The sequence below is a fragment of the Petaurus breviceps genome, unplaced genomic scaffold, assembly GCF_028583685.1.
Source record: "Petaurus breviceps papuanus isolate PSGF00001 unplaced genomic scaffold, PetGlider_PUasm1.0 175, whole genome shotgun sequence".
NCBI lineage: Eukaryota > Metazoa > Chordata > Mammalia > Diprotodontia > Petauridae > Petaurus > Petaurus breviceps.
This window is the reverse complement of record NW_027185764.1, coordinates 30859682-30873068: the sequence shown is the minus strand read 5'-3', so window position 1 is coordinate 30873068 and position 13387 is coordinate 30859682. Positions and strand designations below refer to the sequence as shown.

The 13387-nt window shown below is 38.2% G+C and overlaps 1 protein-coding gene and 1 pseudogene across 4 annotated transcripts in view; one reads left to right on the top strand and one right to left on the bottom strand.

Moving 5' to 3' along the window:
* The window catches only part of MSH3 (mutS homolog 3), a 229874-nt gene that overhangs the window by 89589 nt on the left and 126898 nt on the right, over positions 1 to 13387 (bottom strand). For all 4 annotated transcript variants that reach the window (XM_069085027.1, XM_069085028.1, XM_069085029.1 and 1 more), the window contains 2 exons: positions 6267 to 6454; positions 917 to 1085 (listed from right to left, as the gene is read on the bottom strand). In XM_069085027.1, coding sequence (XP_068941128.1) covers positions 917 to 1085; positions 6267 to 6454 — 357 coding nt within the window. The remainder of the gene's footprint in view (positions 1 to 916; positions 1086 to 6266; positions 6455 to 13387) is intronic.
* On the top strand, positions 9905 to 11681 carry LOC138159085 (centrosomal protein of 70 kDa pseudogene; annotated as a pseudogene).

Sequence of the window (13387 nt, the reverse complement as noted above, 5' to 3'; positions counted from 1 at the left end):
AGAAAAAAAAAAAGTAGTCAAATGGGGATCCGCACCTAGCTTTTTTGCCGTCAAATCCCCACCCCTATGAACAAGTACTTAGTCAATAATACTGATAAACCAGAACAAGATTCTATAGTTATTTTTTAAATTATTCTAACAATTTTTAAAATTTCACAATTTTATAAATTTACCATAATTTTGCAAGCATTCAAAGGAAGTGGCTGTTAAGACAGGGCAAGGTAATAAAGACAAAATGACTTCTGAACACATGCCACAGTGATGCAGACTGTTTCTATGAGTTTGAATCCCCTGAAAGTACTCTTCAAATCCACTGCAAAACAAGACAGGATATACCAGGGGTGGGGAACCTGTGGCCTCAGGGCCACATGTGATCCTCTAGATTCACAAGTGTGGCCCTTTGACTGAATCTAAACTTCACAGAACAAATCCCCTTAACAGAAGGATTTGCTCTGTAAAACCTGGACTCAGTCAGAGGCCCACACTTGAAGATCTAGAGGGCCACATGTGGTTTCAAAGAAATATGAACCAAAAAAAAAGGAAATTCTAAATTCTTGTGATTTATCTCTAAATCTAAAGTGAGGAGGCTGGGCTAGATAATCTCTAAAGGGCCCTTTCAGCCCTACATTTTAGGAATCTATGAAATATACATCAGTTACTTAAGAAGAGAAGCCACTCTTTATGATCAAATCAAAACAGAATGCAGCATTATTTTCAGCTGCCAAATTTTCTGACCAGCTGTACAAAAAGGTAGTGCTATCAGAACTGTTCTTTTCAAAACTATAAGGTAGCAAAACAAATTCAAGAAGTTCAAGATAATGTAATAATAAGATTATTTCTCTCTCAACAAATTTTCATTTCATTTGGCAAAAGGCTTTCAGAAAATAAAATTCAGCCAAGTATAGATTCATATTACCTCCTGTCCCAACACTGTTTTGTAATGTGCAGAAGGATTTTTTAGTACTCTTCGTATTTCTTCCAAATGTAGATTGATCTTGGTGGTAACCACTTGTATTTCCTCTTTCCTCTTACTTATTGAAGGGAAATCTGTGAGGTCCTTGAACAACTCGGTTTTATCTCCAGTTCTAAAAAACAAAAAGTATGTTTGTACTCATGAAGAATCTGTCTTGTGAGTGGGCAGAATGCAGTGGAATTAGTACTAGGCTGAAATCTGTGTTCAAGATTTTAGGCCCATTTTTATCCATAATTACCAATAGGATCTCAGAAAAGCCACATAGCCTTTCTTACAAGCTATAAAACAAGAAAGTTGCAAAAAATGATCTCTATGGTACTTACTACCCGTGTAACTTTGAACAAGTTACTTAACTTTCTTGTAACTGAATTTTCTCATCTATATGATGAAGAGGATGGGCTGGATAATCTATAAAACGGACTACTTTCTGTTCTCAATCTTATGCCTAATCCTTCAGCAACGAGGAATAATCACTGATGTCCTTGAAGACTATAATCTGAAGAGAAGAGTAGGGATGGGAACCAGACTGCAGGCGCAAGAAGACTGGCAATGAGTAGAATTCTGTCTGGGCCCAATTTGTCCATCTGTGCTTTCTGTCTCAGATACTCAGACTGATGAAAAAAAAGCTCTACAGGTTTCTCCATCCCAATTCCTCCTGTAATCTGGGCAACAGACTATTCTTCACACATGTAGGCTTTGAGAATTTTATCAGTGAAGGGGGGTAAGCTATAGAATGAGAGCTAAAAAAGATAGCCTGGTCAAGGAAAAACATTTTTAGGAACAAGAAATCTGAACACATTTTCAGACAGAAAAATGTTCATACATAGGAAAAGACTAAATACACATTGCAGAGAAGTAATAAATTCAAATAAGGTCATAGAGGAATCAATACAACAAGTGGGAAAGGCTAGCCATCTTTTCCTTTGAAACTACGTGGAAGGTGCTGAGGGTGAATGAAGACAAAGAGTCGCTGAAATAGCACCATTCCAAGGCAGTATGATATAATGGAAGTAACAATGTAGTCAGACTCAGAAGCCCTGGGTTCTAATCTACCTCTGTCATGACCTGAGTAAAAGTACTCTGTAAACCATAAAAAACAGTAGAAAAGGTATGTATTTTCACTGGACTAAGTAACATTAAGATGATTTTTACTTGCTTTTATACAAGAGAGCCACTTCTGCTATGGAAAATCTGCCTCTAGACATTAGACTCTGGAGTTCCTAATTAGAAAACACAACCAGTCAGCAAATATATGTGAGATGCCAAGAGGATACCACCATTTGAGTTAAACAAGTTGCTCAGCTTAGCTCTCCTATGCCTGCCCTTCTGATGTAAATCCTGTGCACAATTCCATACCCACCAGAGCTGGTGAAGTAGCAGCCACTTAAATTTTCATTTCCAGCTGCATCTGGAAATATTTAACATTTAGAGTCTTTAGTCTAGATGCTTTAGGATCTAGTCAGGTTTTTCATTTCAAATGCATACAAATGTCCACTGCTACCATGGCAGACTAAAAACTCCACATGAAATGGCAAATATGCCTAAACATTTTTTTTTTAATTTGAAGCAGCTTTTGTTTTTATATTACTTTTATTTTCAAATATATCCCCATTCCAACCAATGTGCTTCAAACAAAAAATTAATGAAAAAAAAGTTCAACAAAAATAACCAACACATCAACCAAGTCTCACAGCATATGCCAGACTCTGCACCCAGAGTCTCTCACCTTTGCCAAAAAAGAGTAAAGTCTATTTTCTCACACCATCTTCAGGGTCAAGTGTGGTCACTATAATTACATAGCATAGGAAAGTGAATGGAAAGAAAAACAAGATCAACAACAACAAACCCAATAACCCTAAACGCTAGGTAATTATAATGACCAAATGTCTCTGAAGCCCTCCTGAATGGGTTTCCATCTACTCCTATCTACTGGGAGGTGGGACTCTTGGGGTCTCAGAGGATACATCACTACCCACCAGGAGGCTGAACCTCAAGGGAAGACTTCAAACTGTCTGATTTCATGTCTTATTCAATGAGTCTCTTTTCTAGTGACTGACACTTTGCTTAAGTATCAGTGTCTGACTGATACTTATTCTTCAATGGTTCAAATGGTCATTCCCTTATACTTGCCCCATCTGAGGGATTCTCAACCCTGGTTACAATGTAAAAACCTCATTTGCCATCCTCAATTTAATACTCTCTCATGCCTATCCACCTGAACACTAACCACACCTAATGTTCTGCACCAGATCTGTTTGTCCTTTTGACCGTGTTGGCTGAAACTCCTATTCCATAATTAACAATCTTCCTTTTACATGAAGTCTATTTTCTTTTCTTCCTCCAGTCTTCCGACCCTCATGGAGACATGGCTCCCCTCTAATGAAACCACTTTTCTTATCACCCTTTTCAGTACTGGGTGCACTTTCTCTCATACCCAGTGACTCAGTTATCATGGTAAGTCCAAAGATGCCTTTTTCCCCACTACCACTTTCAGGCTCTCTATCACCTCTCCTCCTTTAAAATTCATGCTATTCAAACTTATCGTCCAATTCATAGTCTGGTAGCTATTATCTATTGACCCCAAGTCATTCTCCTTCTTTCTTTAGGTTTACTGTCTGGCTCACAATCTTTCTCTCTTGCCCTCACATTAGGGGACTTCAACCTGTGTACTGATACAAATACCCTAACCTCCCAGTACCTCAATCTACTCAATTCCTAATACCTACTCCTCCATTTTACTTCAGCTATGCAGAGATGTCAATATTCTTGATCTCACCACCTATAAGAATTCTACTTCCCTGTTTATAAATTAAGAAATTTCTTTGTCTGATCTAAATAGTTTATCATTCCACTTTTCTCAGTCTTATGACCCTTAACCATGTTCTTTTTCCTCACCATGATCCCCATTCCCTTCAAGTTTGTTTTTCCCAGTCCATCACCACTGAAATGACTATACCCTCTCCTTCCTTCCCTATCTTCAACTCCTTAGTGAAACACCTCAATTCTACACAATCTGCAGTTCTTAAATACCTTGGTCCCTTATCTTATCACCAATCATGATTTACCAGCTCCCAACCTTGGAATATTCTCATCATCTGCTTCCTTCTACTCAGCTGGTGATGAATAGAGCAAAAGGAAATCATGAAAATAATCTGACTGGGTCCATTATAAATTTATACTAGCTTATCTTAACCAGATTCTCACTGCAGTAAGGCAAACATTCTATTCCTCCCTGATTTGCTATTCCATTCTACATAACAGATATTTGAAAAATTTCATCTCTTCTGAAACCTCCCACAGCACACCCAACCACTACCTCAACTGAGACCCTAGTCTGAAACATCTGAAAAAAATGCCCCTTCTTTCTTCATATCACATTGTCCATAGATCTTCCCTTGCCATCCGTCCTTTCCTCCATTCTTGAGAAGAAAGATATGGTCTTTCTTCTTGTCAAGGCCAAGCCCTCTACATACATCTCTGATCTTTTTCCCTCCTATCTTCTCCAAGAAGATCACGATCACTACCCTTTCGACTGCTCCTCATCTTCAATCTTTCCCTACCTACTGATTCCTTTCCTGATGCCTACAAATAAGCCCATGTTTAAAATACTTTCAATTTCAATCTTACCATAATCACCAGCTATCATCCTTTATCGCTCACCTTCCTTCATGGCTAAATTCCACACTCAATGCCTCTACTTCTCACATTCTCTTCCAAACCTTCTGCAAAATGTGATTCCAACCTCGCTGTTCAACTGACCCTAGCCAAAGTTACCAATAATCACTTAATTGACAAATCTAAAGGACATTTCTCATTTCTTATCCTTAAGTTCTCTGCAGCATTTGACACAATCACCTTCTCCTCCTAGATTTCCTAGTCTAGATTTTCCTCCAGTTCTTAAGACAAAGCTTTTTCCTGGTTCTCCTTACATCATTCCAATCACTCCTCAGTTTCCTTTGCTGTTTCTTGGCCCCGTGGCACAGTCAGTAATCATGGGTTTTCCTCAAAGCTCAATCCTGGGCCTTCTCTTTAGATCTATACTCTTGGACTTGGGAGTTATCATCAGCTCCCACTGGTTCAACTATCTCCTTTATGTAGTTGATTTCCAGATAAATAGATAGAGACCTAGTCTCTCTTCTGAGCTTAAGTCACACGTCATCAACTTGCCTTTTGGTCATCTTGAACTGGATGATGTCCCATAGGCATTTCAAACTCAATGTATCTAAAACAGAACTCATTATATTCTTGCATAAACCCCTCTCTCTTCTGAATTTCCTTATTACTACCAAAGTCACCACCATCCTCCAACTCACCTGTTGGCAACCTCAGTATCACCCTTACTTTCTCACCTTAAAATCCCCAAGGTTCTAATCAGCTGCCAAATCTTGTCATTTTTACCTTTACAACTCTCTCCTATGTCTCTCCAATCATATAACCATCACTTTAGCTCAGACTCTTATCACTTCCTACCTGGATTAATGCAATAGTTTTCCAACTGGTTGCCCTGCCTTAAGTCTCTCCCTACTCTATCCAACCCATCCTTCACATAGCTGCCAAGGTGATTTTCTAAAGCAAAAGTCTCAGCATATCACTTACTCCTCTGTTCAATGACCTTTAGTGACTCCCTATTATATTCAGACGAAATACAAAAAGTCCTCTGGTGCTTAATCATCCTTATAACCTGACCCTTTTCTATCTCCCCTGTCTTCTTACACTTTATTCCCCCCCATCCCAAAAAACTCTATGATCCAACTGGTATACTCACCTATTTGCAGTTCCCTGAAAACAATACCTCATCTCCTATCTCTGCATCTCTGCACTGGCTACCCTCCAGGCCTGGACTGCTCTTACTGGTACCTCTGTAACAGGCCCTTCCAAGTCCAAACAACTACTAGTGCCTTCCCCTCTCAGATTACCTTCCATCTACTACTCTGTATATATATTACATATGCCAAGGTCTTTACATGTTGTCTCCTACATTAAAACACATGCTCCTTTTTTTGTATCTCTAGCACTTGACACATTATGTATCACATAACATATATCATTTATATGTATACACACACACATAAAGCTTGTTGACTAAATAACTGAATTGTATATACTGTCTTCCTGGTTCTGTCTACTTTACCCTGAATTAGCTTATGTCTTCTCTTGCTTCTTCAAATTCTTGCCACTGTTTCTTAGGGAGCAATGATATTCCATTACACTCATCTGCCACAATTTGTCTAGCCAGTCCCCAGTCAATGAGGCCTGACCATAATAAAGAAATAATGACAGGTCTGATACTTACTTGGCAGCTTGCTCATTGAGTATAGTGAAATAATGCTCCACTGGGTCGAGATACTCAGGAATTTCCAGAAGGCACTGCTTGAACAAGTCTGATTTAACTTGGGAATTGATCGCAGGAATTAATGCTTGAATTTCTATCTTCAGGCGACACAGGGCTTTAACGATCAAGAAGAACTCTTGGGTGGAGCACTGAAATGGAAACAGTTTTAACCTAAAGAATGTAAGGTACCTTAAAATGAAATTTAATGATTAATCAATCATTTTAAAGTTGGGCATGTTTAAGATGACCTTTCTGCTAAGTGTATCTTGCCACATAAAAAACTTAGCCAATTAAAATAAAGAATTGCCAGAAAATATTTATATAGTAAGTATCTAGATGGGGAATATTTTAAGGATGTAAATGAAGTGATTTTAAACCCAGGATGCTTTTCATTCTTCAAAATGCATTTCAAAAACACATTAGAAATGTCAGGGGTGGGAAAATAAATTCAAACAACATGCTAAATATACCTTTAATTTCTTTTAATCTTATCTTCCTGCCCTCTCCTACATTCTTATTTTGTTTTTCCTAAAAAAATAAACTAAGCCATGACATGCATTCATTGACAACTTGTTTTTGAATTGCCCCTTTTAGTAATTCACCATATTTCTACCATCAGTTACTATATATGAAATACTACAATTCCTATTTATAATCGCATGTCAAGAAAATAAGGAAAGGGCAAGTCTTCTACTGTGCTCTGAACATTAATATATTTACTTATTAGATTTTCCAGACTTGGAAAATGACTTTAAAGATCAAGACCTAAAGAAGATAGCAAAACAAGCTAATTTTGCAACTTTAAATCTGTTAACACTGTGTCTATTTTTGTTACATAATAAATTCCATTTGTCTTGTTTCCAGAAATTGTTACTTTTTTTCTTCCACAGAGGTATCTCACAGCTCACTCTACTATAAAGAGTTTGCAAAGAGTTCCACAAATTTGCTCTGGGCTGGTTCAGAACCAGGAAAGATAAACAGGCAATTGGAAACCTGGGGCACTCAGAAGCTAAATGACACAGACATTGTTACTCAGATAGCAAATACTGACTCTAGGTCTTCCTTATTCCAAGGGCTGCCCACTATCGACTTCATGATGCTACTCCTTGTTGAGATAGGAACTAAGGTATACCTGCATCCTCTCAATTTTGCTCCACTGTGTATCTACAAATAGGGATCCTAGAACATTTCCTTCCTTTTGTTATACCAAAGAAGGTTTGGTTTTCTAGCTCCCTGTTTTCTCTTCCCTCCTCTCCCTTTCATGAAGGCAAAAGGAATAAATCACCAAGTCTATTCTCAACCACAAGGGTTATAAAATAACTTGCCTTTTAATCCTAGGTATTAGACTAGGGAAAAGTCACATTTCAGTAAAAATCTGTACAATGAGAGATATACTTTAAAGAAATATCCAAATCACAGCAGTTGGCTGGGTAGCTTAAAAACAAACACAAGCCAAAAAAAACAAACACACACAAAACAAAACCCAAACCAAAAAGGCTTAGGTGGTGAAATGAAGTTAGGAAAGATGGTCTTGGCAGGGAATGGTAATGAGTTCTATTTTGAACATGTTGAGTTTTAAATGCCTATGGGATTCACAGTCTGAAATATTCCAGAGGCAGTTGGTAATGCACAACTGGAGGCATCGGGGTGTCTCAGTGGAAAGGGCACTGGGCCTTGAATTGGGATGAGCCGAGTTCAAATCAGGCCTCAGACATTCACTAGCTGTGTGACCCTGGACAAGTCACTTAATCTCTGTTTATGTTAATTTATTGGAGAAGGAAATGGCAAACCACTCCAGTATCTTTGCCAAGAAAACTCTATATGGGGTCACAAAGAGTCAGACACAACTAAACAACAACAAATGCACAATGGAAGATCAAGAAAGAAACCAGGGATGGATAGAAAGATATACCATAGAAAGATGCTTAGAAATGATAACTCTCTAGAATTGCAACCCATTAATTTGAATATCTCTTGGCTCTAAGCTGTAGAGTGTGTCTAGATGTTGTGGTTCCAAAATTAGGCAATTGTCCAAAACTAGCCTTTTAGAGAATCAAATTAACATGGTGGTATAGGATTTGATCAACCTAAGATCCCAAACACTTTGGCAAAGACTCAGCATTTTAAAAAATCTACTGGAAATTCAGTAAAATACAAGGAGCAGTGGTGTACATCAGCAATTCCAGCTATCAGGGAAACTGAGATATCAGAACTATTATGTTCAGGAATTCTGAGATGCATTGGGCTAAATTAATAGGTTGTCTAGACCAAGGTCAGCACTAATATGGTGAGCTTCTGGAATGGTGGTTAGAAGAGAAGGAAACCAGGTAGCCTAATGAGGGGTGAACTGGCTCAGAACTGAAATAGATTAGGTCAAAGTGCACATATTGATTAAAGTGGAACTTGGCCTGTGAGTAGCCCCTGTACTTCCAGTCTGGGTGAGAAAAGAGAACAGAAGGAAGACAATGAAGTCAGAACTTCTGCACCAAAAGCTTCCCAAAAAAATATTAGCTGGTTACAGGCTATAGAGGAGTTTAAGAAGGATTTTGAAAACCAAATAAGAGAAGTGGAGGAAAAATTAGGAAGAGAAATGAGAATGATGGAAGAAAATTATGAAATGAGAGTCAACAACCTGAAGAAAATAACACCTAAAAAAATAGACTAACTCAGATGGCAAAAGAGGCTCAAAAAGGCAATGAGGAGAAGAATGCCTTAAAAAGCTTAATTTGTCAGATGGAAAAAGAATCCCAAAAGCTCACTGAAGAGAATCATTCCTTCAGAATTAGACTGGAGCAAATGGAAGCTAGTGACTTTATGAGAAATCAAGATACTATTAAATAGGGGCGGCTAGGTGGCACAGTGAGTGCTGGCCCTGGAGTCAGGAGGACCTGAGTTCGGATCCGACCTTAGACACTTAACACACACAAACAAAAAACCTAGCCGTGTGACCTTGGGCAAGTTACTTAAAGCCAACTGCCCTCCAAAAAGAAAAAAAAGTATGGGAATGGTACCTCTGGCCTCAGATTCTTAAGTTCTTCCTTCTGGCCTGAAATGGAAACCTCCAACCTCCAGAAAGTATCCACAGTCAGCAGCATTCCTGCCCCACTGCTTCTGTAGTCACTGGGCATGTGCTGGTTCTTTCTCACCCAGAGTCTCTCCTCCACAGCACAACTGGGTCTGGCATTCCTTATCAGCAGAGGTTCCTTCAATCTTCCCCAGCTCAGATGCCCAACTCCCCTCACTATCCAAGGTCTAAAAGTTCCTGTGGCTGGGGCCAAGGTTACCTCCCAACCCATTTTACCCCAGGGCTCACCCACTTGTTGTTTAAATGGAACCAACCTGGAGGTGTTTACTTTTTACAAGGACCAAACCTCTTCCTGTGACTTTTCTTCAGATCTTCTCTGACTGTCCCAGAAAGACCACTGTTCTGCCCCTACTCTTGTTTATTTTTACCACACTATGTTTGCCCTGAGGCACTATTTTATCTCATCTGTGGGAGAAATCTGGAGAGCTTGGAATTTTCTGACCTATTCCACCAAAGACTGAAGTCCATTAGAGTTCTTCACTGATAACTTCTGCTCCATTTGGCTGTATGGAAAATGGCATCAAATCTGAACCAGCAGGCTAATGAATTATTAGACTGGAATATGACTTCTGGTCAGGTCAATCGAGATTTTTTTTTTTTTGCCCACTTCATCTGATCACACAGAGTTGGTCATTACACTGACATCCCCTAAATCAACTGAATTATTAGACATACTTATGACAGAAGTCAGCAAGAAGCAGAATGGGAAAGCATAAATGCACTATTCACAAAGAATGGCTTAAAGCCAGTGTTTTTTGTCAAAAGGACACAAGGAAAAAACCTAGGTATCATTATAGAGGATTAGAAAGACTTTAAAAAGGTTGGTGGATGACAGAATAAGGAATCAGAATGTGATCCATCAGCTCATCAAAGCAAAGCAACAGCTTAGGAAGAAAAACGAGCTAATGACTTGGAACAAATTGTGGATAGTGTGAAATCCAAAATCACTGAACTTGAAGAAGAATCTGTAGCCATGGTTTCCCAGCAACAGAATCAAGTGAAAGAATTTCAAAAAGATCAAAAAGCTACACAAGCAAAATACCATCAGTGTGAACAAAAATGGATTGAGCAACCAAAACTCTTTCTTATTTGCAGAAAGAAATTCAAAAATTGCAGAAAGAGTAAGAACTTCATGTTGCCTCTCAGAAAAGTGTTCATCTGTCTTTGCAAAAAAGCAATGCAGACTGTCGTGGATAAATAATTACTTATCCTGATTATTATGAATCCAAATTAGAAAAATTCAAAAGGAACTAAGGCACTATGAAGAAGATAAAGATACTGAAGGAAGAAAAGGGGACTTCATAGATCTGGATGATACACCAAATTATAAAAACCTTCTTAGTCATTCTACAATCAATTCAGAAACATTAAAGCCAAGAATAATAAACTTTTGTGTGAAAATTGCATGATTTAAGACTTTACAAACAACAGGTAAAGAAACTGGAGAAAGCACTTAAGAAAAACATAAAATTACAGGAACTCCTCAAAGACAAATCTGAGAGCTTAGACTGCAGAGATTCTGAGATCAGCAAAACAGAAATCCAGCACCAGGCCCTGTTTGACCAGAAATACTTCATCATCTTAACCAGCATTCTCTCAATTAAAAACAATCCAAGAAGTGCAATTGTAATATAGAACAAGGGGCCCTTCCAGAGTTATAATAAAGCTACCAGTCAAGAAGTGGATTTGAGCATCTGCCTCCCACAACAGAAATGTGGGCAGACCAGTTAACATCTCTAATGGACTTTTGTAGATCCCTAGAAAAACTGTCTGAGGTTGGTGGCATAATATGAAGCAATATGAAAAGAGTGAAGTGACATTAAACTGGAAGAACTATTTATTATTGATAACATTTTGGAAGATGTTGAACATAAGAAAAAGGGTGACGTGCCCTGCCCTGGAACTGGTACAAGCAATTGCTAATCACTTCCCAAAGCGATTTGATGTAACATCTGTTTCTGGAATCTACCCTCGAATGAATGAAGTTCAGACCAGGCTTGGAGAAATGAATAATGCTGTGAGAAATATCTGTAAGATCCTAGAACTAAGTAATTTATCATCACTAAGTGTCCTGGTGAATACAGTTAGGAAATTGTGTAAAATAATTACTGAAGATGGGGGCAAACATGTTCAACAGGTTTTGAGCACCCAGGACATCCAAAGCATTACAAATGTCTTTTTTCCCCCCAGTCTTTCAGGCTTCTATACAGGATCTACTTCAGATTTTAGAAATCAACTAGTTGGATGCCATTATTCCTGAAGTAAAGGAACTAAAGCAAATTATAAACTGAAGAAAACGAAACCTTCATTTTTACTATGTAAATTTTATCTGTAATACACTTTATGATTGGACTAGGGCTATATTTACTTGCATAATTCCCCTTTTTCCCCACCTTGAAAGAAGACTGGTGACATGGCTAATCTTCATTCTGATATTTTTAATTGCTATTTACCAAATAACTGTCACTCTCTCAGAATTATGCAGCATCATTTGGGGGACTTAACAGCTGAACTCTTGAGTTTTCTAACTTTTCTTCAGCAGTTTCTGGTTTATAAGATTCAAGGAAAGTTGCTTATGTTTTGGAAAAAGAGGGTAATGATGTGTTAAGTATTGGCATGGGGGTGTTTTCCTTTAAGATTTCCTTTGCGATTTGAAATTCAGAACTCTATAACATCTTTGGCCCAAGGAAAATAGTACTGGAGTTGTTGATGACATCACTTCTCTAGCAAGTCTGGGGAATGAACAATTCCAGATCCCCCCAAAATCAGGGGAGGAAAGAAAAGGGAAGGGTTTTTTTCCTTTTCTCTAATCCAGTCAGTGGCAAACTGCTCCTTGAATCTAACCCTCTGTAAGCCATGCCAAGGATAAAACATTCTAAATAATCTGCCATTGGCAGAAGCAGCTGAAGTTTCAAACTAGAAGGTAAAGGTCATAGATTATAGGTGAAATTTTTTTTTTTAATTTTCCTCTCATGATGGGATAAAAGAGGTGAGTAAATAGGATGATAACTACCTCAAGAAAGGGTTTATCTGAGAGCTTGATTGTGATATATACATACATACATTCAGATATAGAGATATGTTTTTAGAACATGTGAATGAAATAAATATTTTAAAAAAACAATATGATAGGATGAGAGAAGATAGGCTGATCAAAACATGAGCATAAAGGATAACAGGAAAATTGCTAGAGGGTTCCTCTGAGACTTTCTTGTTAGCAGAATAAAGTGAGGAAGGTCTATTGAGTGGACAGCTTGTGGCAAATTTATGAAAGTACACGGACCAGGGTCACACAGAATTGAGAAGCATGGATGGATGGTTATCTACACTGCTGGAAGAAACTTTCAAATTGATAACAGACTCACTTCAGTATCTGGGTATCTATAGATACAATATTTATAGAAATGCAAAGTAAAACTCCTCTATTTGACATTTAAAGCCCTTCACAACCTGGCTCTAAACTATTTTTCCAGCCTTAAAATCATTGCCCTGCACATACTCTATAGTCTAGGCAAAATTTGTATATTCTTATATGTGTATTAGTTGTCCCCTCAATAGGAAGCCTTGAGTCCAGTGATCACTTCTTGTTTGGTCTTGTATCACCAGCACTTAGCACAGTACGTGGGACATTGCAGACACTTAATAAATGCTTGTTGACTGACTAAATGAGACTGGGATTTATTGATACACTTCTGCTTGTGAAATCTGTGAACCTTTCTGATATAGAAGTCTCAAAAGCCGAAATGCTGGAGGTCTGAGAGAAGAATTTCCCTTAGCATCACCCTGCCCTTTCCTTTTATACTAGTACACGTCTACGGAGGTAGGATGATGGCTCAGTGGTAAGAGTGTTAAGTTTTGGGAGCCAGGAAAACCTAAGTTCAAATTTTGACTATACATACTAGCTGTGTATGGTCCTCAGGTAAGTCACTTAGCCTCATGCCTAAGTTTTGGAAACAGAAGGCAATGATGTATTAAGTGTTGGCATGGGGGTATTTTC